We start from the raw sequence: 27,804 nt of genomic DNA on the forward strand, positions 1-27,804 counted from the left end.
ATGTCACTGAACAACTCCTCCAATGTATTTCTGGATCCCACGCCTAGTAATACCAATCGCTTCCAAGTTAATGTCGTAAATGAGAGCAGTGCTGCTGTGAATGACAACGCTGACCCTCCACACTATGAGGAAACCTCTTTTGGGGATGAAGGCCAGAACAGATTCAGAATCAGCTTTAGGCCTGGGAATCAGGAGTGCTACGACAATTTCCTCCAAACCGGAGAAACGGCTAAAACAGATGCCAGTTTTCATGCTTACGATTCTCACACAAACACATACTACCTACAAACCTTTGGCCACAACACGGTGGATGCTGTGCCCAAGATTGAGTACTATCGCAACACCGGCAGTGTTAGCGGGCCCAAGGTCAACCGACCCAGCCTGCTGGACATTCACGAGCAACTCGCGAAGGTAAGCTTAAGGATACAGACAAGTATCCTCCTCATTCCTTCAGGTGATACCCTACTCCATACGAACCTTATAACTGTAAACGTGTCCAATGTAGAGGTCTACGGCAAACTGTCCATCTTACTCACACAACTGTTCCTAGTTCCCGATAAACAGAAGATACACAAAAAGTGCTTCACAAATGTTTACCAGCTGGGAAAGAGAACTAAAAAATGAATTCTGAAAGTTAGGCAATATGTGGGGTCTTGTTTACAGTTATTGTCTATTCAATTCACACTTGGTTAAACATGTCAATCTGAATACTAAGCTGGTTTCACATGGGTATTAATGGCTCTACAACTGTTGTAAAAAGAAGAGAAATCACTGGTGCTTGCTGTAGTTAATACTGTGCAAATAGACTTTAGAGCACATGGGTATTTTTTATATTCTTTAAAGAGAGAGAAGAGATGTATAAGATTCAGCATTTTATCCTTTCCTCTTCAAAACCTTGCCCAAAGTTCGTGAAGGCACGTAAGCATATAAAAGTAACTAAATTAAATTTTACTACAGAAGCAGCAGAAGTGGCTAAACTTTTCATTATTTATGGAATATGGCCAAGCTGTTAGAAGCATGAGGCAGCACTTTTTCTAATCTTTAGCAAAGCATTTGTAAGCTTAGTAGATTTCTTCTTCCGTAACTTGTTTTAAAATATATTGATGCACTTTATTTTCCTGCTCATCTGGAACATAGTTTGGAATGAAGAGCACTCTTTATGTGATATAATTAATTACTATGAAGAATAATTAGTTGTCTCACATCTAAATGCACTCTACTTTTGCCTAGAGTTTAAGGTATGGGGGAAAAAATGGCTGGAACAATTCTTTTCATATTCATTCTTTCATTCAACCATTTTTAAATTAAATGATTGCCCACTCCAGGGATTCTAGGATTACTGCTAATACGATTCTAATAGCGGTGAAAAGCTCCCTTTAGTTTCTGCTCATCTTTCTTTCCTCAGGAAAATCCCTCTCCATAACCAATTCCCCTTGGCTGCTCAGGATTCCGACCCTAGGTCCTAACTCTGGAGATTGAGCGACATCCAGAGAAAGAGCTGTGCCCTGTATCATTACACCTCTCCCCACCGGACCTTACTTGTGCTGACTGCTAAGTGGTTGCTTTATTTATAGACATAAGATTTAGGTTTAATCTGGGATATCTGGTGCTTTAATCAAAAGACATTAGCAATGTAGTGGTTTCGGACAAAATGGCAGGCCCGAGAAAAGCTGCTGAGGAGCCAGGCAATTTGAAGCTCCAGTCAGACTACTGTGTCATTTTCCTTTTCTATGTGAGAGAAGGGGAAAGGAGAAGAAAGAAAAGGGAGAAGGAAAAGAGGGAAAAGAAGGTTGAAAGAAGGGGCACAAGGAGTTTCTGAGACATGGGAAGGGCACAAAGAGAAAGTTAGAACCTTATAAAGAGGTTTTGATTTATCCTGAAGAAGTAACATGAGCAGACTTGAAATTTTATTCCACTGTACCCTACCTCATTACACATGATAATTTTTAAAACTGCATACTTTGTTAAAATTGTGATCAAAATTTAAATATTCTCACTCCCTTCCCCAACTTACAACAAAAGAAATGAAAATTTTAACTCCTGGGATTCTCCAGGCAAGAATACTGGAGTAGGTTGCCATGCCCTCCTCCAGGGGATCTTCCCAACCCAGGGATTGAACCCAGGTCTTCCACATTGCAGATGGATTCTTTACTGTCTGAGCCACAGGAGTGGGTAGTCTGTCTGTTCTCCAGGGGATCTTCCCAACCCAGAAATTGAACCAGGGTCAATTTGCCTGCATTGCAGGCAAATTCTTTACAGGCTGAGCTACCAGGAAAGCCCCTATTAAAAAGGAAATGGTGTAAATTCACAGTGTTCTTAGGACTGATATTCCATAGAGAGGAAAGTGGCTGATTTACAATTTCCAAAGCCACAGTTTACATAAATATTTATATAAGGGGAGAAAAGTTCTGAGGGCACTGTTGTTAGAAAACTATCTGAATGACTGAACAGGAGAAATGTCATAGCTGCATTTGACAGTTTTGATGACTGTCTGAAATATCATATTATTTTTGAAAAGATGAGACTAAGGTCTTTAACTTGTAGTATTTTTCCTCAGATATGAAAGAATGGCAAATTAAATACATTAAAAACTAGATTTAGTCTCAATGCCCTGAATAATCATTCTGAACCAGTATAGTTATTCTTTTTGTGAACTTGATCCTTATCTAAGGTGCTCAGTCGCTTCAGTCCTGTCTGACGATATGCAACCCTATGGACAGAAGCCCGCCAGGCTTCTCTGGCCATGGGATTCTCCAGACAAGAATACTGGAGTGGGTTGCCATTTCCTCCTCCAGGGGATCTTCTCAACCCAGAGATCAAACCCACATCTCCTGCGTCTCCTGCGTTGCAGGTCAATTCTTTATCACTAAGCCACTGGGGAAGACCCTCATCTAGGGCACTTCAGTTTGATTTAATCATGCAGAACTATGCACATAACCAAATTGGGAGCAGCATCTGAATATAACCAGCAAATCTACAGTGGGCACATTCTCACAGCCAGGGCCATTCTAGTGTTGCTGCACTTGTGAGCACCTGTTCCACACGTTCTTCTGTGCTGTCCTCCAGACTTTAACAGTCTGCTGCTGCTGCTGCTAAGTCGCTTCAGTCGTGTCCAACTCTGTGCGACCCCATAAACGGCAGCCCACCAGGCTCCCCCGTCCCTGGGATTCTCCAGGCAAGAACACTGGAGAGGGTTGCCATTTCCTTCTCCAATGCAGGAAAGTGAAAGTGAAGTCGCTCAGTTGTGTCTGACTCTTAGCGACCCCATGGACTGCAGCCTACCAGGCTCCTCCGTCCATGGGATTTTCCAGGCAAGAGCACTGGAGTGGTTAACAACCTGGGCCTTCTTCAGTTCATTTCTTCTTTGCTAGTGAATTTGATTCTGCTCTTCTCCCTGCTTTCCCCCACCTCCCAAATAAAAGATGAAGACTTGCAGTATAAAGTAAATATGCTGTCACCTTCTTGTGGTCCTTGACAACTTTATGGTAGTTCTTCAAATCACAGATAAATATGATCACTAGAACAAATATTATATAATAATACTCAGACATGTCACTGATTTAATATGCAAAAAAATAACTCTTAGTGTTTACTTAAATAATTTAAAAGTAGAAAGTAACTGACATAGTATAAGTTAAGAGATATTTTTTGATCCCTAATCTTGCTTTTAAAAGCCATGTAGGAACAGTATATTCATACTAAATGGCAGAACATACTTAGTCAGAAATCAGTTGGATTTTGTGCAAATCCTGATTATAGCTTCCAAGCTGGAAAAAAAAATTACATGACAAGCTTGTCCTAGTAGGTAAAATGAAAAACAGGCTTGAAAGACGTTATTTTAAGTCTCTGTCTTAATAGAACTCCAGGAGTGATAGATATTGACAGAATTTGTAATCCCAATGATTTGATATCATAGTAGAGAAATCCTTTTCATTTTCTGTGTAGTAAAGAGCTAAATGCCTACACTAGCGGCCATGAATTACAGATTTCTGAAAACTCTGGTTAAAAGTAGAGAAAAATTACTTCATCCCTTACTTGCAGTACTGTACAAGTTGTTGCCGTTCAGTCGCTAAGTCGTGTCTGACTCTTTGAGACCCCTGAACTGTAGCACACCAGGCCCCTCTGTCCTCCACTGTTTCCCTGAGTTTGCTCAAACTTACGTCCACTGAGTTGGTGATGCTATCCAAGCAGCTTATCTTCTACCACCGCCCTTCTGCTTTTGCCCACGAGTTATGTAATATCAACTGATTTTGCAGGATGCTTGTAAATATTAGGGTTTATATGCAGACAAAGTCTAGCACACTGCTTGTAATGAGTACAAACTCAAAAAATGATTCTTAATGATGGTCATGGTAATTTTTATACCAGATAATTTTTATTTTAAGTTTTATTTAAAAGTAAAATGCACACTGAAAAACATTTAATAAGTACTAAAAGTATATATACTGATTTTTCTTCTTTGATAATAGCTAGAAAGCCATTTGTCATTTTTTGGAGGTCTGAAAAAAAATCACATATTTTATACTAAATAAAATAATCCAGTTTTTAATCATCTAGAAAAATCCAGTAGCAATTTACTGAAACCACACGTGATTGAATCTTTACTAGTTTATCAGTATTGGAGGGGGGAAAGTCTTTTATCAAATGGTCTTTCTTTCTTTCTTTCCTTTACCTTTTCTGAATACTTAACACACAGGTAAAACTCTTGGTAAATAAATAATCATTCCCTAAAGCTATGTAATTTAAAATGCATTTATTAAAGGTTGTGGGTCATCATTTATGGTAATGGAGTGTGAACAAACAAATTAATTCAAAGTATGGAGGAAATAACTGGTTTCAGGCAGCAATCATAAAACTTTGAGTCTTCAAGACTTTGGTCCCAAGAACGCGCACCAGCCAGGAGTCTGCCAGCCCACTGTTATAGCTCACAGCTATGAAGTTCCTACAAATCCTCGCACTGAAGTGCTGTTCCACACTTTGATGATAAGTTAACTTTATAATTGCTGTTTGGCCTTACAAAAGAGGCATTTATTAAAGAGTGAAACCAGGTTTTGCTTTGCCATGTTAGAAGACGAAGACGGCAAACAGAAAAATGATTTTGCCTTAGAGTAAACTACTTCAAAGTAAGATTTTTAGAAAACCCATTGGATTTAACCTCATTGGCAGTATCCAGGAAAGGTTAAATAACTTGCTGGAGGACAAGCACTGAATTAATTGTGTAGATTCCGAGTCTCCTAGTTTATATGGGACAAAGATTTTTCAGCTTCCGCATGACAGCAAGGAATGGAAATGGATTCTACTTAAGAATTTGCTATCTGACCTTTGTTATCCATGCAATAAATATACATTCAAGGGATTTCTCCCCACTGTGGTATAAGTATATTTAAAACTTTGAGACTCTAGCAGGTAGAACATACCTAAGAGAGAGTTATAGATCCTACAGTGACTCAAATTTTGAAAAATTTGGAAAATAACTGCTTACTAATTTTTGTATATAATTATTTCCTTGATATGCCCTCATAGAATATTATTTCTGTTGCACATTGTGATGTCCTAGTGATAAACTGAAGAACTGTTAAACTGTGACCAGAAGGGCATCCATCAGATAGAAATGTTCATTTAAGAAGAAATTTTAGATATTTTATTTACCCTTTAGCCTACTTTGTAAATGCTTTCTTTCTTTCTTTCTTTTTTTTTTTTTACAATAATTGGTAGTCTAATCCAGATCTAAGGGTCAGAGTTACCATTAGAATTCATAGAAGAGCAGAGCAATTTCCTAGACCAAACCCTCAAGTTCAAGTTTAATTAGGAAACATAGATTGTAGTCCCAAGATTGCCTTTAAAAAGTGAGTGACTAAGGTTCTGTCTCATGGGCTCCCCAATTAACCCAGAAAAAGGAAATTGCTTCCTCCCTGACTGAGTAGCTGCTGATGATCTGGCCATGGAATCTTATTAACTAGAATATTGACAATTTTGAAAGTTTTTCTCAAATCAAGTCAAATAAATGAATCTCCTAACCAAATAATCTCTTCAATATTCATGAATATTTTAACACATTCCTCAAGTCCTCACTCTCATTGATTTTTCCAGTTACACAAAATAAAATTTACATTTGACCTACTCAGCTGCCTTACAAGTGTAGAATCCTTTCAAAGAAAAACAGAATTTTTAATTGACTGGAGAACAACTTCAAGTATTTCATCCATCTGAAATTGACTGTATTGTATAGACATGTGAGATGCAATATAATAGCTCTAGCCACATGTGGCTATTGAGCACTTGAAAAGCGGTTAGCACAAACTGAGACGTGCTATCACTGTAAAATACACACTGGATTCAGAGACATGGTATGGAAAAAAAGAGTGTAAAATATTTTGTTACTATCTTTATAATGATTATTGCTGAAATGATAGTATTTTACACAGATCTGTTAAGTAAAGTATATCACTAAGACATTCTGTGGTTGAGCTCTCTCCTACAAGATGGGGTGCCCCTACTGCTAATGAATATTTGTATTGCCGATATGGAACATAAAATATTCTACAAAAATTAAATATATTTTTTAATGTAAGGATCCATATCTGAACCTAAGTTATTTTACTAAATTCTTTTTTACTCTTTTTTGAACTAGCTACTAAAAACTTTTTAATTACATGCATGTCTTACATTTGTGGCTGGTATAGATCACCAGTTTCTGCCCAGCTCAGCCTCAGTTTCTATGGACTTTGTTTATCCATACTTTACACTGATATGAGTATACAATGTCAGTTTCAATTATCTGTTAAGTAGGGGCTGAGTATGCTCAAAATGAAAATATTTCTCAAATAATTCAGAAATGAATTTTAACTATCATTTTCAGTTTTCTGTGCCATTCAGTTTTTTCCTAATGCTGTCAGAAAATAATAAGATGATCTGACTTGGGAAATATTGCCTTTCTATCTCTTATTTAATGTGGCCTGCACAGAGGAAATAGTGAGAAATGGACTACCCGATAGGGAAAGAAGAAAGAAGAACAAGAGGCAAGGATGAATAAGAGACGAGTTTCTCTGCTCTTAAGTGGTAGAGATTGGGTAGCCTTCAAGTCCACTTTATGGGTTCAGTACTGTTTATCGATGGCCTGCTCTAGGGCAGGTCCTTGGTTTGTATTAAGAAGTAACTCGTACCACCATCTCCTCCAGTTCAGTTTGCGTACAATAACTCCTATCACGTATTACCTTGGTTACCCAAGTGGCATAATAGTGTCATGAAAAAAGTCTTATGGAGAACAAAATTGGGAGAAATCCTCACTTAAAGGACTTCTGGAAAGAGACAAAAGGTCAAAATCACTTGACTAAACAGCCCAGATTAGGGTCTCTTACAGTGGGTATGCTAATGGTACGTGCTAAGTCACTTCAGTCGTGTCCAACTCTTTGCAACCCTATGGACTGCAGGCGGTCAGGCTCCTCTGTCCATGGGATTCTCCAGGAAAGAATACTGAAGTGGATTGCCATGTCCTTCTCCAGGGGACTTTCCCATGCTAATGAGACTAAAGCCCAAAGAAGCAAGAACCCTTGAGCATGGCAAGAGCAAGAACTTCAGTTGTTCCCAAATAAAGTCCTTATAAAGTTGTTCTTTAATAACATAATCAACTGCTGAATCTAAAAGTCTTCCCTAATAATTTCAAAATCCCTCCTGGGGAAGATTGCTTTTGGGGAGCTCAGTGGGGTATAGTCTAACCATTAGTCAATGAAATGTTTTGCTAGACAGGCTAAATTAAGTGGGCACATCTGAAATTATTCAGTCAAATCTAAAAGAAATGCTAGAAAGTTGTCTTTAACTTGAAAGAAACATAGCTATCTCTTTCTCCATTAAATTCAGAAATTATTCAACTGACAGGGAAGATCTTTTTTCAAAATTAGGCCACAGTGGGGGGAAAAAAACTACGTAAAGGTTTTGATCTTTTTTTATAGGACTTACCACTTCTTATTTCTACTAGTTTTCTAGTAGTCAGTAGGGAGACTTCTCACCTTCTGTACAATATTATTGCACATCCAACAATTCTCAGGCAAAGGTATATCAAATCTGGAAGAAAATTCCCCTATAGGAGTAGTGTTTTTGTAGTCATACACTTTTTGCACCTTTGAAGAAAACTCTAAACCTTAAAAAAAAAAAAAAAAGACAAGAGACTTCTATGTGTTCCTTTATTGAATCTTCTTAAAGATACTCTGACATGAGTGGAGAATTTTTATTATCATTATTTCAGATGGATAAAATGAAGCCCAGGGAGGTTAGTCGAAAGAAGGCCAAACATTGCATTAGTAAGAAATGTTAACTTTCATCTTACTTTGCCTTATAAAAGACTCATTCACTTTTTTTTTTTTTGTCCGCACCCCACAGTATGTGGGGTCTTAGTTTCCCAACCAGGGATCAAAACTGTGCCTCCTGCATTGGAAGTAGGGAATCTTAACCATTGTGCCACCAGAAAAGTCCCCACCCCTCATTCACTCTTGATAATCTTTCTTACCTGCCTTGCACCCCCTCTTCCTTCTTTCCATCTTTTTGTATTCTAAATCTATCCAACTCTGATCATTCTCCCTAAGGTAATATTCTCACCAGTAGAACTGCCCAGTTTCCTTTACCACGCTTGCAGTCTCAGTGGTGCCTAAAATCACCCACAAAATGAACACATCATCTCCCGGGGCCAAAAATAGTCATCTTATTAAAATGACTAGAATGTTTCCTTTTTTGACTCACACTTTATGTCAACTATTTTGATTTGCCTTTGGAAGTTTTATGGAACCATGTGTTGACCAGATATCATGTTTTTGCTATCTATAAAAATGTAGAATGTATCAGTGGCCCCAGGTTCAGCTGATGTGGTTGCTAACGGTGAAGGGACACCTGGAGATGAACAAGCTGAAAACAAGGTAGAAGATCAAGCTGGTGCTGTGAAGTTTGGATGGGTGAAAGGTGTGCTGGTAAGAAAGTTCCTATATTTACAAATGAAAGCTATCTGTTCAATGTCCTGCTGGATTAAGTGCTAACAAGGCCTGAAAACAAGAGTCACAAAGATGCCTGGGTGTTGTCCCACTGTCACTTCTCACATCATTTTTCATGCTCCTTCAACCCACAGGTACGATGTATGCTGAATATCTGGGGTGTCATGCTCTTCATTCGCCTCTCCTGGATTGTTGGAGAAGCTGGAATTGGTAAGCACTCCCCCCACCACCCACTACATACTTTTCAATGTAAATTAAAAACTCAACAAGGCAACTTGTTTTCACTGTTAATGCTGAATGTGAGATGAAGGTCACAGAATTAATCTGCATTTGGGCTCTTTTACTTGGCCTCTCTGTCAATGTTTGTCAGGAGGAAAGGTAAAGGGTTAACTCCTGGGAGGCTGGAATTTTCCAGCTTGCCAGCCAGATGAATGCTCAAGTAAATATTTCATCTTTTCATAGAGTTTTAGGTGTACAGGTATATGGAGATTCATTCATTTTAAATAATATATTCATGTTTGGGTACACACTGGCAATCATCAGAGTATCCCCCTTTATGATTATTGGCAAAACTTTACTAAACAAAAATAACTTGTAGAAAAACTGGGGAAAATGTGACTTGACTAATAAAAATGATGAATTAAAAAAAAAATTGTGTTACTTTCAGGTACAAGCAGTAAGAAAACAAAGGTTAATGAAGTATTGCCAGATAGAAGTTTAAATAATAGATAATAACTATTGCTCATTTTTCTAAATGGAAAGTGGATGATGTTGAAATGATTTTGAGTGCTTAGTTAATGTTTTTAGATATTATATTCCATTTAAACTACTGTTTCTGATGGAAAACATTTTTATTGAGAGTATATTACTTAAATTTATATGAAAATTTATTTGAAAGCTATTGAAGTTTCTGATTCAATGTGACAAAAATTATTGGTGTTCTCTATATATGGAAAATTCGTTATATATTCACTTTGGGGGGGGCGTAGCTAAAAATCATGAGTATCAAGAAAATAAAAGTTCAGATGTGCTTTCAGATTCTACTCCAAAATGTGTCTCAATTCACATATAAAAGGTACTTGGTCATTATTTACTGCCTTCACTCCTCAAAACTGATTCAGAATCACCAGAAACTTAACATGAGAAAGAAAGAGCTGGAACCAGTTCCCATAGTTTTTCCTTATTGCATGTTTAGCAACTGCTGGGTGCCTGACAAAAGGCTGCTTGCTGGCTTTATGATGCATATCAAATGAACACTTACAGCCTTGGGTCCAAAATAAGTCTATGCTGTTCCATGGAAAATCTGCATCTTAATATTGCCAAGTTGTTGCTCCAGGGTTTCATGCAAAATTAATTTTTTAAGGGCAGTTTAGTAACTTATTGAGATCATCAGGAAACAATACTTTGTTTGGAGGTGTGAGTGTGGCCCAGGGCAAGAGTGATTGTTTTGAATGCAGCTTATTTGAAACCCATATGTTTGGGCAATAATCTGAACTTTAATCAGATCTCACATTATTCTTGCCAGTCAATCCAGCTTCATGATTATTGCAAAATTGCGGAATATGAAGAATGTTATCTTGTGCTAAACTGTTTCTTATACTTTCAGACATCAATATTGTTTCAACAAAGATCTTTTATTTAAGCAGTCAAGTCTAACTTCAGAAGAGAGTAGAGTTCTACCTAAATGGGTGTCCAGTGGGCTTTTCTATGAATGGAGGTTTTTGGTTTTTCTTTACTCTGAGAAAATAGACTTTAGTGAGTAGTAGAAACTTAACTATCAACCTTACTCAGTTTTACTGGACGTTGCTACAGTCTTAAAACTGAATGAGTTGATTAAGTCACTGTCTGGGTCCCATTTGTGCTCTTTTTATTGGGAAAGAAAACAAACGAGTATGTACTCCCTTCTTGCTTTATGAGGGGCTTGGGGAAGAAACCTGAATACACTTTCAAGCTCAGACTCTGGAAACGAAGCCAGAAGGAAGCTGTAGCCAGGAGTAATGGCAGCTATAGTCCTTGGGTAACCATTCTGGGGCCGTAAGTTTTGGCTGCCTTGTCCCCAAAATTATACGCTAGAATGAGCTGATAATGCCATCTACTTGTTCTCTGTCTTGACCACTTTGGCTGGGGCATGTAGTATCCAATGAACTTAACCATCAAGCAAGGAAGAAGGGTGTGAAAAGCAGATGAGACTGAAGCAAGTCATTTATATTCTGTGTATTTCACTTTCTCATCTGAAAATTAGGGAGCTGGGTTAATTGTTTCCCAATCAATTCTTTGAAGATAAAGCTAAAGAATCTTCCTTAACAGGGAGACACAAATCGAGATAGGCTGAGGATAGCTCAATAATCTTCAGACTGCAGGGTGCATAAGAATTACCTGGGAAGTTAGTTACAACACTGCAGAATCCTGGGATTCACTTGGAAAGATCCAAAGTCAGTGAGTCTGGGCATTTAAAATACGTAACCCAAGCATTTCCTGAAGCAGATGGTTCAAAGACCCAAGTCTGAGGATGAACCCAATGTTTTCTAAGTTGCTTATACCCTGGGATTTTATATTTGATTGTGAGATGTATGCAAATCCCTTGCTGTTTAAATAGATACTTTATACCAGGATTCTAAATAGTTTACAGAAATATACACAATGCAAAAGGATAAATTAAGAATTGTTCAGAAAATAAAGGCAAAGTGAATATAAAGGTAGGAAAATACTAAAAGTCAGACTAGTTTTAATATCATGAAATGCAAACTATATGATTCAGTCCAGTTGCTGGGGTAAGCTAAACATTCGCTATGAAACAATATCAAGAGTTAATGAGCAAAAAAATAAAAGGAAACCATCTTTAGTGGCACACAGACCTGAAACTGCACAGTGATAGAGAGGCAATGCTCACCACAGGATCCCTGTAAAGAATACAGAGAATTCAGTGCAATCATTTCTTACAACACCAAGTGTTTAAGATAAACTCTAGGAGCCAAACCAATATAGTCTAAGTTTGCATCTCATGCCCAACTTAGCCTCTTCCTACTGCACTTTAAACTGTAGAAACAGCCTAGAAACTTTGGCTAGAACCAGGATATAACTGAAGGTGTCAAAAGAGCCAGCTTCCAATACTTCATTCCCATTTTTGTTCTTAACCTCCCTCTACTTCCCCTTCGTCTAGGGCATGGCCAGAAAGATCACAGCCTCTCTTAGCTGACTGCCCTTCTTACATCCTTGGAACAAGAGCCTACCAACAACAATTATGAAGCATTCACTTTATGTCAGGGAACACACCAAACAGGCACAGACAAGCACATTCTGGCTGCAACCAGCATGATTTCAGTGTCTGTGAGCCTATAGCTTCTCCCTGAATTTAAGGTTGACCTCCTGGCTCAACAGTAAAGAATCCACCTGAAATGCAGGATGATGCAGGAGAAGCAGGTTCAATCCCTGAGTCAGGAAGATCCTCTGGAGGAGGGCATGGCAACCCACTCCTGTATTCTTGCCTGGAAAATCCCATGGACAGAGGAGCCTGGCAGGCTACAGTACATGAGGTTGCAAAAGAGTTGGACATGACTGATAGTTTCTACAGGACTGATCTATTGAGGAAGGTAATGAAGAGATGAAAGTGAAAGTGGCTCAGTCCTGTCTGACTCTTTGCAACCCCTTGGTCTATACAGTCCATGGAATTCTCCAGACCAGAATACTGGAGTGGGTAGCCTTTCCCTTCTCCAGGGGATCTTCCCAACCCAGGGATCAAACCCAGGTCTCCCACATTGCAGGTGGATTCTTTACCAGCTGAGCCACAAGGGAAGCCCAAGAATATTGGAGCGGGTAGCCTATCCCTTCTCCAGGGGATCTTCCCAATTTAGGAATCGAACCAGGGTCTCCTGCATTGCAGGCAGATTCTTTACCAACTGTGCTATGAGGAAAGCCTTCAATGAAGGAGAGGAAGTTACAATTTTCCCTCTACTCATTTTAGGCTCATTGGCTAGTGCCCTATAAATTAGACTGACAACATACAGATTAATAAAAGAAAAACAATCAGAAGTTTATTAACATGTGAATACATTGTGCCTATAAATGGGAATCCTCAGTGATGAGTAACTCAAAGGGGTGGTTAGAATTTGGTCTTATACAAGCATCTGAGCAAAAGAACAACACATTTTTAGAGAAATAACAAGACACAGGAAAAGACTGAATGTCTAGAGTGGCACATTGTGGAAAGACAAATATGTGGGAGAACTAGTGGAAGATAAGGCCTAGTTAGTAAAGTCTATGTAGATTCCTCTAGTACCATTTCCAGCTGTCTCCAATCTCTAGCTGATAACTATCCCCAGGAGAAAGGAAAACGGAGACACCTTTACAAATTTATGTCCTGCCTTTAGGCAAATACGGGGAAGTATCTGCTTCTATTCAGTTGTCTTTAGCTCAAAGTAATCCTTATGCTAACATGGCAAATTTGGCAACAGCATATTCTGCTACCCTTCAACATCCTCCTGGCTGTGAATTTCCTAAAACTGAGAACAGCCTTCCCTTCCTCTGAATTCTGGTCTACTTTCTCCCTCTCATAGTAAATGATTCTATACCATAAGATCCTTGAGGGCAGCTTTTTTCATTTTTATTTTTCATTGCATTTCACATACTGCCTAACACAGCTGTATATATAGTTGGCTTCTAATAAACAGTAACTGTTACTACTACTGTGGATATGATTAAAAAGTGGCACCTTTGATTATGTACTGTGTTGTATGCACTATGCTACTTTACACATGCATTCTGTCTTTACACATGCATTCTGCCTTTACACGTGCCACTGCTTGCTTTATACATGGCCACTTTACACACATTCTTTCTAATTTCATTGCCATTTCTGGCTCAGAAAATAGGTAACTTATCAGAGTTCACATAGCCAATGAGTAAATGCAGTTTGATTTGATTCTTTCTACTTTATTCCTCTGCCAGATGAACAATTTTCTACACTATTAATATATATAATTTTCCATTCCTATGCAATCAAATATACATAAAAAGATAGTTCCCTGGAAGATTGAATATTTACCCTTTACTAATAATATTAGCAGCTTGGGATTGTTCAGACCAATTATTATGTTTGGGTGTCTAGAACTTCATAAATAGTGAGGTTCACATTAAATTTTGACCAGCCATCGTTGCTCAATTAGGTGCAACTTTGTACTGCACATCTTAGGTCTTGAGTTTCTTGGATCTGTGCTACCATGCGCAGAAAATTTCAAAGCTGAGCATTTCCTCTGTGGTGGCTTCCAGACTAACTTGTTAAACTCATATGTGATCCTTTGGTGATTACTCTAGACTTGCTGACTCTTTTGTAAACATCTAAATGGATTATTCCACCATTTAATTGCCTTTACTTTTCCTTTCTCAACTGAGGTCTTGGTGTGATTATCATCGGCTTAGCCGTGACAGTGACTGGTATCACTGGTTTATCCACCTCTGCTATTGCTACAAATGGATATGTCAGAGGAGGTAATTAAACTTCTGACCTGCGTGATCATTTGTAAGGTAAAGGCAACACAGGCTCAAAGAGTTCACCACTGACATTTCTGAAGTGTTTTCAAAGGTAATCCAAATCGGTTCCTTTTTTTTTCCCTTTTTTTACCCTCCCAGGCAAGAGAGATGCAAGAAAAATGGAGAAGGATTTAACCTTTGTCAAAACTCCAGCTTTCTCATTCAGGTTCCTTGCAAGCACAAGAGAAGGTCAAATGTTATGTTTTCTCTTTTCACAGCCAGGGTAACTTCTCTCCCAGGACACCAGCATAAGTCAACTTTTTCTTTCCAGGGCTGCATTTTAGATTGTGTTTACTTTTGGAGACCATCCTTCATCATAATGAGCAGTTCTCTGATTTTATCTTTATACCAGGCAAACCAGTTTCTCTTTAGCACAAAGGAACTCCACTGGGGCCCAAAGGCTTGGATGTAAAAACTTAAATTCAAAGCAGTATAGTTTGCAGCAATAGGGAATCCAAGGAAGACGAGTAAAATGTAATATCTTCTGTCTTTCATTGCTAACAGGTCTTGGAGTTCTCATAATTCTTCTTTCCACCATGGTCACTTCTATTACTGGGTTGTCAACTTCTGCAATAGCAACTAACGGGTTTGTTCGTGGAGGTAAAATTTCTAAGATATATAAATATTCTCAACGCTTGTTACGGGTAGGCAAAAACTTTTTATTATTCTTTACTTCTTTTTGGTGGAAACAAGAAAGTAGCTCGATGTTCTTTTTTTTTTTTTTTCCGATGTTCTTGAAGTTGGACCCAGAAGAAAACATAAGGTACTGTCCATATAGCCCCTGTCTACTCTGGTCAGCTATGGTCTCTTTCTAACGGTCCTCTCTGGCACATTGCAGGTCATGGATTCCATATGCACAAATTCCTTGGGTAAATGCTTTACTTTTCAGGCTACTGCACAACTCCAGCTGGCGTTTCTTGAAAACCGATTCCTCAACACAGCTTCAGTTTTAAAGTTTAGTACATTTCAGGTACCTTCTAGACCTTCCTATACCTGGATGCAATGGGATCTTTTAGAACATTTCAGGTTTTTCATGGGGAGACAGATCATTCCTCGACAAGGTTCAAACTGCTGCCTCCTGAAGTACTTACTGGTGACTTCTTGAAGTCCTGGAGCCAAACACCTTTCTTGGGGGATTTTTCAGGTCTTGGAGTCATCATCATCGGCCTGAGTGTGGTAGTGACAACACTTACAGGTATTTCTATGTCTGCTATTTGCACAAATGGAGTGGTAAGAGGAGGTAAGCCAATCCATGCACTTGTGACTACAAGCTTTGATTATGTAGTGATGTCTAGAGTTGGTTTAATGTTGGAAGTAAAATTTGTACATTGATAATTAGTTCCCAAAGGATTCAACAAAACAAAATGATCCAAAATTTAAATAGCAAGGCATGATTCTTTTCACCTAAAATTAAGAGATCTCCAGAAAAGATTTTTTGGGCCCACCTCCTGTGATTGATCATGTTTATAAAGCAGAGAATGATCAGGTGTCTAGAAAGAAAGCATGTGTTAAAGTGAAATAAATGGTTTCTTTGTGCCTTGGATGAGCGCCGCTGGCTCTTCCCCAGGCCCTCTTAGAAGGGGTCTTCTTGAGCATCCCAGCTGACACTCCTGACACTTCTCATGCAGTAAGCCCTCAGAGTTCACCCCAGCGCTATGCTACCAATGGCCAACAGGCTTCAGAAGATTTTCAAAAAGAAAATAAAACAAAGGGTTACTTTCAAATCATCCAGGAACATGTGGGCCTGGGCTGGAAATGAGTAAAGTTTGTCATTGTTCTTCAAACTTCCTTTCTTCCTCGACCAAGTCTAGTAATTGGCTGCTAATTTACTTAATGTAATCAGGACAATGGAAATAGTGAGGATTTGCCCAACCCAAATTAAAATTTACATTTATAGAGAAGGTGTTGCCCCTTCACCCAAAGGAGTTACTATGGAGGAAACAGTGAAGCTTTCAGTGAAAGATAGTTTTGGTTGTACTGTGTCTGTGTGTTCAACATCATTCTCCTACCACTAGTTCAGTACAGGAAGTCATGAATTCACACGCTCTGTGATAACATCCAGTCACCTAGGCCTTTCAACAATTACTTATTTTTGCCTTCAGAACTCAGAACTTTCTCTCAGAACTCTCAAGGTGATTAGCCATTCTGGCTCAGTCTTTCTCACACCCAGAAGTACACAGCCATGTGTAGAACTTCCTTTTCAAAGTCAAGAGAGAAGCAATCATCCTAAGCTCTCTGCAAGTTACTTCCCACTTGCCACCCCAATTCACATATGGGTATTTGGGGATAACCATGCTTTCTTGAGCTAAAATCATCAAAACTAAGTCTGATGTATAAAGCGGATAATACATAGATAGCACTATATAGTTATCAATGTTAATGTAGTAAATATATGCCAAAAATTATACCAGAAATGAAGCTTGAATGACATTGATAAACTTTACCTACTTCATTTTCTGCCTGTGCTTGCCTGTTTCTGGAAATTTCAGATATGAAATTATTAATCTGAACTCTCCAATGAAGTTAGAGACAAATAATTTTATATTTTCAAAAGACAAAGAATTTGAAAGAAAAGTTTGCTATATTCCTATTTGTAGCATTTGTGTACTATAGGCTTTGATAAATTAGATTTTATCTAGTCAAGATAGTTTTATTGTAGATTATACACAGAATTCAAAGAAAGGCTAAGTTATTTATTAAGTTGACACAAGATTTCTAAAATTACGAGGATTTGTAATATTTTTATTAAAATAAAAAATTAGAATAGTTAGTATTTTAAATGTTCTCAGACAGTCAAAATTATTTGGTCATATAAACTAAATCCTTTAGCAGTTTGTCAGTATAAAACATGTTCATTTCTTATTTCAGGTGGGGCCTACTATCTTATTTCCAGAAGCTTAGGGCCTGAGTTCGGTGGATCTATAGGCTTGATCTTTGCTTTTGCCAATGCAGTGGCTGTTGCTATGTATGTGGTGGGATTTGCTGAGACTGTGGTAGATCTTCTTAAGGTAACTAAAAGCTTTTGTTCTCTTCATCCAAGCAAGATAATTCAGTTTAATTTGCTTTTCCAGGGCACTAGAGGATATCATTATGGCAAGATGAGAGGAAATAGATTTATTGTGCAGAATGTGGAAGCTGAATATAGTTGGCATCAGAACTTCTTAGAGTCCTGGCTCTCACACTTACCAGCTGACAGATCTTGGACCAGTCCCTCTGTTCATCTGAACCTTGCTTTTCAAATCCATAATATGGGTTAATAATATTGTCCTATGTCTTTCATATAAATTTGGTACAGATCAAATGAAATAATTGACATGAAATACAGGGTAAAACATGAAAGAAAAGATAAATAATGAGCATTATTGTCAGCATCAATATTACTATTATGGTTACAGATGTCCAAAAGGAAAGAAAGTTCAAACATTAGCACTCACTGTAGGAAACGGCATTTTTTTAGCATAGGTTCTCTGTCTGGATGGTATGTATGTGAGCACATTAATTAACTAGTAGGTAAGCTAGCTTCCAGTCCTCCTTCTGTGGAAGTGATAGCAGATACTGAATTCAATAGGTAATAGTACCTCTAGCTGAAAATCAGATTAAAAAATGAGTGGATTATATAGTTCATAGTTTGTTCTTTAACTGAGTAGCACTTATTTTTTGATATTCACATTGGAGACCACTCATTTTCATCCCTCTAGGATTCCCCTTGACACACAGAAATAACTGGTTGTTCTCCTGAAACAAAATGTGATAAGTGTACATACCCATAATTTTACTTAGTGCTACAATAGCTTGAAAAGCTGTGCCTAGAATAGATCTCTAAAAATTTTAACTCCCAACCTTGGCTATCAAAGGCTTATTATTACAAGAAAAAGTAATGCTAGATGTTTTATCTTCTCAAATTTATGAGCACTTCATTTTTCTATTATCCCCAGACAGCAGGGCATAGTATCTCTTTTTACTGTTAAATGCTACAATAACACATACAGACCAAAAAAAAAAAAAAACTTCTAATTTTTTAGGGGGGATTTTTTGTTGTTGTTCCAGGAGAGTGATTCAATGATGGTGGATCCAACCAATGACATCCGGATCATAGGCTCCATCACAGTGGTGATTCTTTTAGGAATTTCAGTAGCTGGAATGGAATGGGAAGCAAAGGTTAGTTTCTCAAAATGATATTACCAACAACTGCTAGTCAGCTTCCTGAACAAATTGCAGGAATAGAAGGAACTCCATATTCAAAAGGAATTGCTATTATTACTTTCTATGGTAGAAGGAGCCTGGTCAGTGCTCAGTGGAACAACAAGTCCTCAAATCACCTAGTCCAGGCAGTCCTAAGTCATAGCTCATGTGATCAGGCCTATACTTTGTCCTTTATTCTGTAGTCACAGTGACATAGCCAACAAGATTGCTGCCATCTTCACGCACAGACCCCTTGTGGTCATAGCAATTGTACATACTGGAGGCCTGTGTCTTTTCCTCGTTTCCCTGGTATCCCCTTCCTAGCTGACCATGAATGCTGACATCCACAAGATATGACAAGTGTGTTGGGAGAAGGTAACAGAGGCAGAAACTGTCATTCCCCTCTGAAATCCCGTACTCCAGCAGCAAATCTAAGGGTTCCAGAGGTCCTGGAACTAAAGAATATCTGGATTTAATGATTAGCATGTTGTCATTTAGCCGCTAAGTCATGTCTGACTCTTTGTGACCCCGTGGACTGTAGCCTGCCAGGTTCCTCTGTCCATGGGGTTCTCGAGGCAAGAATACTGGAGTGGTAGCCATTTCCTTCTCTAGGGGATCTGCCCGACCCAGGGATCGAACCCGTGTTTCTGCATTGGCAGGCAGATTCTTTACCATCTGAGCCAACAGGGAAGTCACTCAGTGATTGGTATACCAGTTAGTAAATTTCTGAATGGTGGGGAGAATATCTTTTGCTTGCTTTGTAACTCTCTATGATGATTAGCACAATCGAAACTCCTAGGTTCCTATGTGCTTGGAGGTGCAGTAACTATACCTCAAGTGGTCACCAGAAATGGAAAGATAGCCAAACCCGCCCATTTTATATAAGGCAATAGGAAACATTCTTACATGGCATTTATTTGTGGGTTATGCATTCACACATTAAACAAAAACTGATGAAGTGCTTATCATGTGCTGGGTATTCTGCTAGGCACGGGATATTCAGTGTGACCCACACAGGCACAATCCTTGCCATAGCTGAGCATATGGTCTATGGGGAGATGAGTAATAAAAAAGTAAACATAGAACGGTAAATTGTGAAAGTGCCATAAAGGAAATAAATAGGGCACTGAGATAGAATATAGCAGGGGGAACATACGTTAGATTATTCCCTGAGGGAGGCAATGTAGTTTCATGACAGTAGAAGGTAGGATTTAGAGCTCCAGCTCTGTAGTTAGAGTGGATTTGAACCTGGTTTATGTCTATACGACCTCTGGTAAATTACTTAACCTCTCTATCCCTCAGTTTTTTTTATCCTTAAAATGATGATAGCAGTATTACCTACTTCATACACTTGTGGGTGGTTATTATTTACCTGAAAGGATATTGGTAAAGTTAAAACTGCATCTGTTGTACTGTAAGCCCTCACTAAACATTAGCTGTTACTGTTTAGATTCAGTGGGCAAGAAAGCCTCTGTGAAGATGTAGGTTTGCAAAATGTAGAGAGAAGTGCATTTCCAGCTGAGGGGAACAGCCAAGCCAGTAAACACCTTGAAATGTCAGAGGGACTAAAGAACAGACGATTTGGCTGGTCGGCCTTGGAGACAACTTGTGCTGAGCACACACGGGTATGATAGCTCGACCTGAAGTGCACTAGGCGTGCTGGGAATTCTGTGCCTCATTCTCTGTTCTCATACCCCTGCCCTTAGTACCAGGGAGGGGAAGAATCCACAGATGCTCTGCCGAGGAAAGGAGACAGCTCTGTCAGTGTTACATCTTTTGGCCCCGTTTACATTCCTAGGGACACTGCACTAAGTTACCCACTTAGTACTTAGAATGCTCCTGAAACATCACCTTCAAGTGCCCAAGCACATGCATGCGTGCGTGTTTAGTCGCTGTCGCGTCTGACTCTTTTGTGACCCCATGGACTATAACTCGCCAGGCTCCTCTGTCCATGGGATTTTCCAGTTAAGAATACTGGAGTGGGTTGCCATTTCCTCCTGCAGGGGATCTTCCCAACCCAAGCATTGAACCCACATCTCTTATTAAGTTTCCTTCATTGGCAGGCGGATTCTTTACCGCTGCACTACCTCAGAAGCCATGCACCCACTGAAAATGTAACATCTAGTCTCAGGCCAAATAAGGCTTATTAAGATGCCATTTTACAAGAGCACCCTTATTACCTACACTGGGTAGTAGAATCTTAACTGGAATTATTAGACAGGGCTCTTATTCAGTGGTCATTTACAACTTTTATAACTATGTAAAAAGGTCATTGAATAAATCTAATTTGACCTCCTGTTACTTTGTCATTCCAGGCTCAAGTGATTCTTCTGATCATTCTTCTCATTGCTATTGCAAACTTCTTCATTGGAACTGTCATTCCATCCAACAATGAGAAGAGGGCCAGAGGTTTCTTTAATTATCAAGGTATATGTGTCAAATAGCTTGCCTTGCAATAAAAGCTGCTTCTTGGCGCACCCCTATCTCCATCCCCATGACCCCTGCCCCGGCCACTGGAGTTTCAGGAAATAGTCTCAGGTTTGAGTCAGGAGAGCCTGAGTGAGTCTCAACCTTGCTGCTTGCCAGCTAGACAGGTCACCTAACACTATTGGGTCTCAGATTTTCCTACCAAGGTGGGAATGATAATAGCAACTTCCTAAAGCGATGTTGAAAAGCAAGTAAGAGAGGGATGTTAAAGTGCTTTGAACGTGCTGGAGCCTGAAAGATAAACCTCTCCTTAAGCAACAAGATATAAAGAAACTATATCTTTTTGGACTAAAAATAACTGTGTACATGGGCAGTTGGGGCAAAATTATAGACAAAAGATACAAAGAGACCAAAAAAATCCATTTGCCACTTTGGAAAAGTCTAGAGCAAAAGCAGGGGATTAAAGGCAAAAGCAGGGTACTGCACATGCCCCCTGCGCACAATATTACCTCAGGGGTGGGCGAAACACCTAAGCCCAGCCCTCTGGCCCAACCTCTGGACACACTCCCTACCCTCACCCCATATAATGTACAAGCTTACCCCTGCTCAGGAAGCCAGGGAACAAGGGAACCTGTTATTTGTTCTGGCTCCCCTCTGCTGCAGCAGGGGCCCCAGTAAAGCCTTGTCTGAACAGTGGGGGTGTCTGTGCAAAAAAGGGAACATAGCTCAGACAATGTGCCCAACCACTGGGAGCACCAAAGTCAAACAGAGACATTTTTTCATCCCTCTAGTTGCTTTTGTTCCTTGCTTTCTTATGACATTATCTAGTTGAGCATCACTGTCAGGTTTTCAAACAGAAAAGATTGTAGGAACTATTAACATAGCAGCTGTGATCGAGGCATAAACATTGACTTCTCTCTTCTATTCTACTCCACCTATCCCCTCTTTCCTAGTTTTCCACCCTAGCATACTTAAGAATCCATGGCTGAGGTTTTTTATATTTCCCTTCAATATTTACCTGGTTATCACTATTTGTTCCCTTTTTATAGCGCATCACTTCTTTCTTCCTGATTCTTTTTCTTTGTAAAGATTGTCTTACTTGATTTGCAAATCCTTTCCCTTTTGCTTCTTTTCCCTTTTTCCAGCTCCTGCTATAAATTTTTTGATGTTTTCAATTTTTTCTCCTTATTTTTGCATTTCCCTAGATTCTGTTGTTCACATTTTTATTCCTTCCTTTTCTTTCTTTGTTTTCCCTTCTGTTTTTCTTTTTTCTAGATTGTTTCCATTTCATTTAAATAATTTGGTGACAACTTGTGGTGTATTTTTATATTATGACCAAAGCTCCTCACTATATATGAGAATTCTTATGCATGAGAATTTGGTATAAGGATCTAAGATGCAGTTTCTGATGACAAATGCCAGGGAGGTTAGAACATTAGTATCAAAACTATAAGACAGCTTCATCCACAAGGTCCTACAATTCAAAAAAAAAGGGTGTAGTAAAGCAATATGCTGATTAAGGTATATATACATGTGAGAATGTAGTTGTATGTGTGAGGGCAATATGATGCGGTATATTTGTGAGTATGCCAGTTCAATCATGACAGAATTTTCTGTTTCCTTCTTTTTTAGTCTTCTAGATTCAAAGAAATCAGATAGCATGGGTCTCCATTTTCATGAAAATTATTGACTTTTCAGAGTATATTCTAGAGATTTAAAACCTTGTGACATGTATTTTGATACTTGGCATATATTAACATGAGGTTCATCAAGATTATACCAATATCTTCAAGCTCATTCCATTTAGATTATAGGAACACATTTGCATTTAGGGCTACAGAAGCCAAAGGTAACTTTATCTTCTAGCAGTCTAGAAGATAAGTCTACATGATAATTTTCTCATTATTTGTGTTGCAGCATCAATATTTGCAGAAAATTTTGGGCCAAGCTTCACAAAAGGAGAAGGCTTCTTCTCTGTCTTTGCCATTTTTTTCCCAGCAGCAACTGGGATCCTTGCTGGTGCCAATATCTCAGGAGATTTGGAGGTATGTTATTTCCTCTTCTTTGTAATTCTAAGAAACAATGGTGCGGTTGGGCAGGACAGGGAGCTACAGACATCAACAGTGACCATGTTTCTCTATAGATTTCAAAGCTGTAAGATTTCTTCAAGGTTTCCTAGTTATTTAAAAAGTTCTCTCTCTTAATGACAAATTTTACTGCCAAATTATCCTATTCCTGATAGTTCTTCCAAAAGTCTTATTCAATAAGCTGAGCCACTGGGGAGGCCCCCTCTGATGACTTTACCTAATTGCAAAGAAGACTGGGAAATGTAATCTCTCGTTGGACAGCCATGTGCCCAGATAAAATTTTAAGGAATTCTAGTATTATTTTAGGGAGTTCTAATTTTAAAAGGTGGGCTTCCGTGGTGGCTCAGCGGTAAAGAATCCACCTGCAATGCAGGAGACACAGGTTTGATCCCCGGGTTGGGAAGATCCCTTGGAGAAGGAAATGGCAACCCACTCCAGTATTCTTGCCTAGAGAATCCCATGGACAGAGGAGCCTGGCGGGCTATAGTTCATAGAGTCACAAAAGAGTCAGATGCAATTTAGTGACTCAACAACCACAGCAACAGTATTAAAATGAGGAAGGATATTAAAGGACAATAAATAATCTCTACCACACATGAAAAAAGTAGAAAACACAGGTTTTACCTCAACAAACTTATAATCAACTTTGGAAGGCTAGAAATATTTGCAAGTTATCAGGGGAGATATATGTGTGTGTGTATATATTCAAACTGAATGCATTGTCCAAGTGGATTATGAAATAAAAATAAAGATGAAATAATTACATTAGGGACAATTTTTACAACAAAGAAACTTTTGAGCAGGAAGTAAAAGCAAAAGCTGGTTACTGACAACAGTCAGGAAATGTAAGGGTATTCCAGGCAGAGAAGAGAAAAGGACAGACAGGCAAGGGAAAATTGTGGGAACAGGAAGGAGTCTCTCATGATTCAAGTGGAGAAGCCCTGATAGGCTGAGTATCCTTACAAGGTAAGCAGAAAGGCTGTTGAAGGGGCCTGAGTGAGAGATGTTTGCCCTATAACTCTATAAAAGTGCTTTTGGTTTTGTTCATTGCTGTGTCCTTGGAACTAGCAAAGCTTCAATAAATATTTATTGAGTCAATGAACAAAGGCATTCACATTTGTTACAGTAAGGACTACAATGCCATGGTAAATTCTTCAACAGAGATGGGACATAAAAAATGAGTATGCTGAGGCTCAGAAAAATTAAGTAACTTGTTCATAATGAAGTAAGTAAGTAGTGCTGCTTAACAAAATTTAACTCTGGATGTTGAGCTTCTGGTTTCTCAGATTTGGAAAAGTATCAGAGGTCATAGGTTTAAATCTCGGTAAACTGTAAGAACACCTTCAAAGAATATTGTGCTTTCTTTCGACTAAGTTTTTATTATCAGTTGATTAGTAGTCAGTTCAACTCAGCCAACACTTGTTACTTATACCAGGCATCAAAGAAGTGAAGAAGCTTGCTTGATCCTTCTCAAGCACGTAGTTTGGACAAGACCATGACAGGGAAAATGGATCAAACAGGTCAGCTTTTGTGAGAGTTAGGAAGCGAACTGGAAAGGATGCTTTTTCTTTTTTTTATGATCTACTGTAAGGAAACACTATATATCACAACCAAGTGCCTAAAAATTTCTCCTAAACAGTTCAATACTTTTATTACAAATGATGTCCTCTGATATTTTCACATCAGTTCTGTTCTACTGTATTGTTTTCATGCTGGTTGCAACCAACTGAATTGATTCCATGTTGAAGCTCAGGTTTAGCCATTAGGGTTAAAATGGCAGAAGGACATCAGAGGGGAGATGTCTAGTGGGTAACTACATTAACCTGTAATTAAAAATAAATTTAAAAAATAAAGAGAAAGAGCTAAGGGACTGGGGAACACAAGAGACAGAAAATCAAGAGATGATTATGCTTTGAGATGTAATAATTAACATGATCAGAAGCCAGAGGGGTCAAGCATGTTAAGGACTAAAAGATGACCACACGTTGGGATATGGTAACCAGAGTTCTGGACTTATAGATAATAATTGTTTCTGAGAGTGAAACTAGAGCATAATAAATTCAGTTCAACTTAGTAAACGTGTTATTTACACATTATGGGGATATGAAAGACACTACCTCTGCTTACAACCTCAGAATCCTTCTCAAGACTCTGAGGCTCTTCAGGCTGACAGTGACAGCTAACAAGAACTGGCGCAAGGGGATGCTATACAAGGTTCCCACCCTGAACCTTCTACTTGTTAACACACTATTGATGGTCTGTAAATATGTGTGTGGGAGAAGATTTTCAAGGTACACAGATCTAATCAGGAGAGTTAAGATGCAGTTTCAGAGATTAAAGATTAGGATATGGCTGACACGCAACCAGCAGCAACCTAGTAAGACTGCTTGTACTGTGTCCCAAGGGAAAAAAAATATATGATATTTAATGTAAAAAGGTGAAGGAAGGTGAGATTTTGTGCTACTGCTTGAGGGATGGAAATAAACATTTGGAGAGGTAACTAAGAATCTAAGTCCTGTCCTGACTAGAGGAAAAGTAGCCAGAACAGGCAGTGTGAGTATGTGACCAGACATTAAAATATTGGCATCCCGACTTATATCACATCAAGTTTGACACTCAAGTAACTCTTAAATGAGGAAAATTTGAGCTTGTAGCAGATCTACAGCTACATGGAAATTATCTTATGTGTAGGGTGGGGTGCGTGCTTCCTAATTCACTTCAGTTGTGTCTGACTCTTTGTGACCCTATGGACCGTAGCCCACCAGCTTCTGTGTTCATGGGATTCTCCAGGCAAGGATGCTGGAGTGGGTTGCCATGCTCTCCTCCAGGGGATCTTTGTGTTTTAGGTATAACACTTCTGTTCATCTTCATACCTCTTTTCCTTACATATATATATATATATATATATATATATATATATATATCTCCTTCCTTCCCACTTATATCAATTCTTCAGTTTTCACTGAGAGCTCAAGAAATCCTTCATCCATAAAAGAAAATTTGAAACATACTATAAATGGATATTGAGTGGGGTTCATTTCAGCCATGGTTGCCCTCATTTTCCCTCTATGTGGTACTCAGTGCACACATTCTCTTTTGGAGACAGTAGCTTGAAATGAAGAGGTTGTATATATCAGACAAATCCTGTGTGCAGATATTCCTGCCAGAGTGGGAAGAAATGAATGATTACAGAATGGCTCCATAGGGCTGGCTTACTTCCCTGTGGGGACAGATTTACTTAGTTTAATTAACATTTCCAGCTGTCAGGTTGAGTCTGCATTCATCATGAGTGGATTTTTCTGATGGATATGATCAGCAGATTTAAGTTAATGAAACACAGAACTCAGACTTTGACTGCATTGATTGCTCACTTGTATTGATGAGTCTCATGTCCTCTGGAGGGGGAACTGATGCCTACTGGGACGGTGCTTTCCTCAGTTAAGTATTTACTGACTCCTACTCTATGCCAGCACTGTCTTATAGGTAATGAATACATTGAAATCTCTACTTAATAATCCCTGTTAAGTTGAATTCTATTATAGAGAAGTTATGCTGCTTGGAAATTGATTATGATATGATTTAGCCCCCAAAATAAGATATAAAATGGTATATTATATATGATGTGAGCTCAGCTCAGTGAATTTATATACATTTATGGCAAGAGAAAAGCCCATTTTCTGGTATAAGCTAAAATTTGCCTCTTTCTATATGCCTGCCTATGGAAATTAAATATCTCTCATTGCAGTTATTCCTGAACTAGATTCCAAATGAGGAATTTGAGGGATTGGAGAATGTAGCAGATCATCCTTTTTGCTCAGCCAAAAGTGATTTTTTAAAAGCAAGTCTAAGTTCAGTTCAGTCACTCAGTCGTGTCTGATTCTTTGTGACCCCATGAATCGCAGCACGCCAGGCCTCCCTGTCCATCACCAACTCCTGGAGTTTACTCAAACTCATGTCCATCGAGTAGGTGAGGTCATCCACCCATCTCATCCTCTGTCATCCCCTTCTCCTCCTGCCCCCAATCCCTCCCAGCATCAGGGTCTTGTCCAATGAGTCAAATCTTCGCATGAGGTGGCCAAAGTATTGGAGTTTCAGCTTCAGCATCAGTCCTTCCAATGAACACCCAGGACTGATCTCCTTCAGGATGGACTGGTTGGATCTCCTTGCAGTCCAAGGGACTCTCAAGAGTCTTCTCCAACACCAAGCTCAAAAGCATCAATTTTTCAGCGCTCAGCTTTCTTCACAGTCCAACTCTCAATCCATACATGACTACTGGAAAAACCATAGCCTTGACTAGATGGACCTTTGTTGGCTAAGTAATGTCTATGCTTTTTAATATACTAACTAGGTTAGTCATCACTTTTCTTCCAAGGAGTAAGTGTCTTTTAATTTCATGGCTGCAATCACCATCTGCAGTGATTTTGGAGCCCAAAAAAATAGTCTTGACACTGTTTCCACTGTTTCCCTATCTATTTACCATGAAGTGATGGGACCAGACGCCATGATCTTAGTTTTCTGAGCTTAGTACAAAACAAATACACACAGAGATATACTGCCAATGTATCAGATATGTTACATTGTTATGTTATATTGATCTGTTACCC

The 27,804-nt window shown here is 38.8% G+C and overlaps 1 protein-coding gene across 3 annotated transcripts in view; it reads left to right on the plus strand.

Annotated features, from left to right (window-relative positions):
• The window catches only part of SLC12A1 (solute carrier family 12 member 1), an 86,008-nt gene continuing 58,204 nt past the window's right edge, over nt 1-27,804 (plus strand). The window contains exons 1-8 of one of the 3 annotated variants that reach the window (XM_061157082.1): nt 1-411; nt 8,826-8,957; nt 9,113-9,188; nt 14,367-14,462; nt 17,373-17,512; nt 18,552-18,662; nt 21,002-21,113; nt 23,031-23,158. In XM_061157082.1, coding sequence (XP_061013065.1) covers nt 1-411; nt 8,826-8,957; nt 9,113-9,188; nt 14,367-14,462; nt 17,373-17,512; nt 18,552-18,662; nt 21,002-21,113; nt 23,031-23,158 — 1,206 coding nt within the window. Of the gene's footprint in view, nt 412-8,825; nt 8,958-9,112; nt 9,189-14,366; nt 14,463-15,008; nt 15,105-15,648; nt 15,745-17,372; nt 17,513-18,551; nt 18,663-21,001; nt 21,114-23,030; nt 23,159-27,804 lie in introns of all 3 variants that reach the window. The other 2 variants (XM_061157081.1, XM_061157080.1) reach the window with 2 other exon arrangements.

The sequence above is a fragment of the Dama dama genome, chromosome 12 (genome assembly GCF_033118175.1).
Source record: "Dama dama isolate Ldn47 chromosome 12, ASM3311817v1, whole genome shotgun sequence".
In the NCBI taxonomy this organism is placed as follows: domain Eukaryota; kingdom Metazoa; phylum Chordata; class Mammalia; order Artiodactyla; family Cervidae; genus Dama; species Dama dama.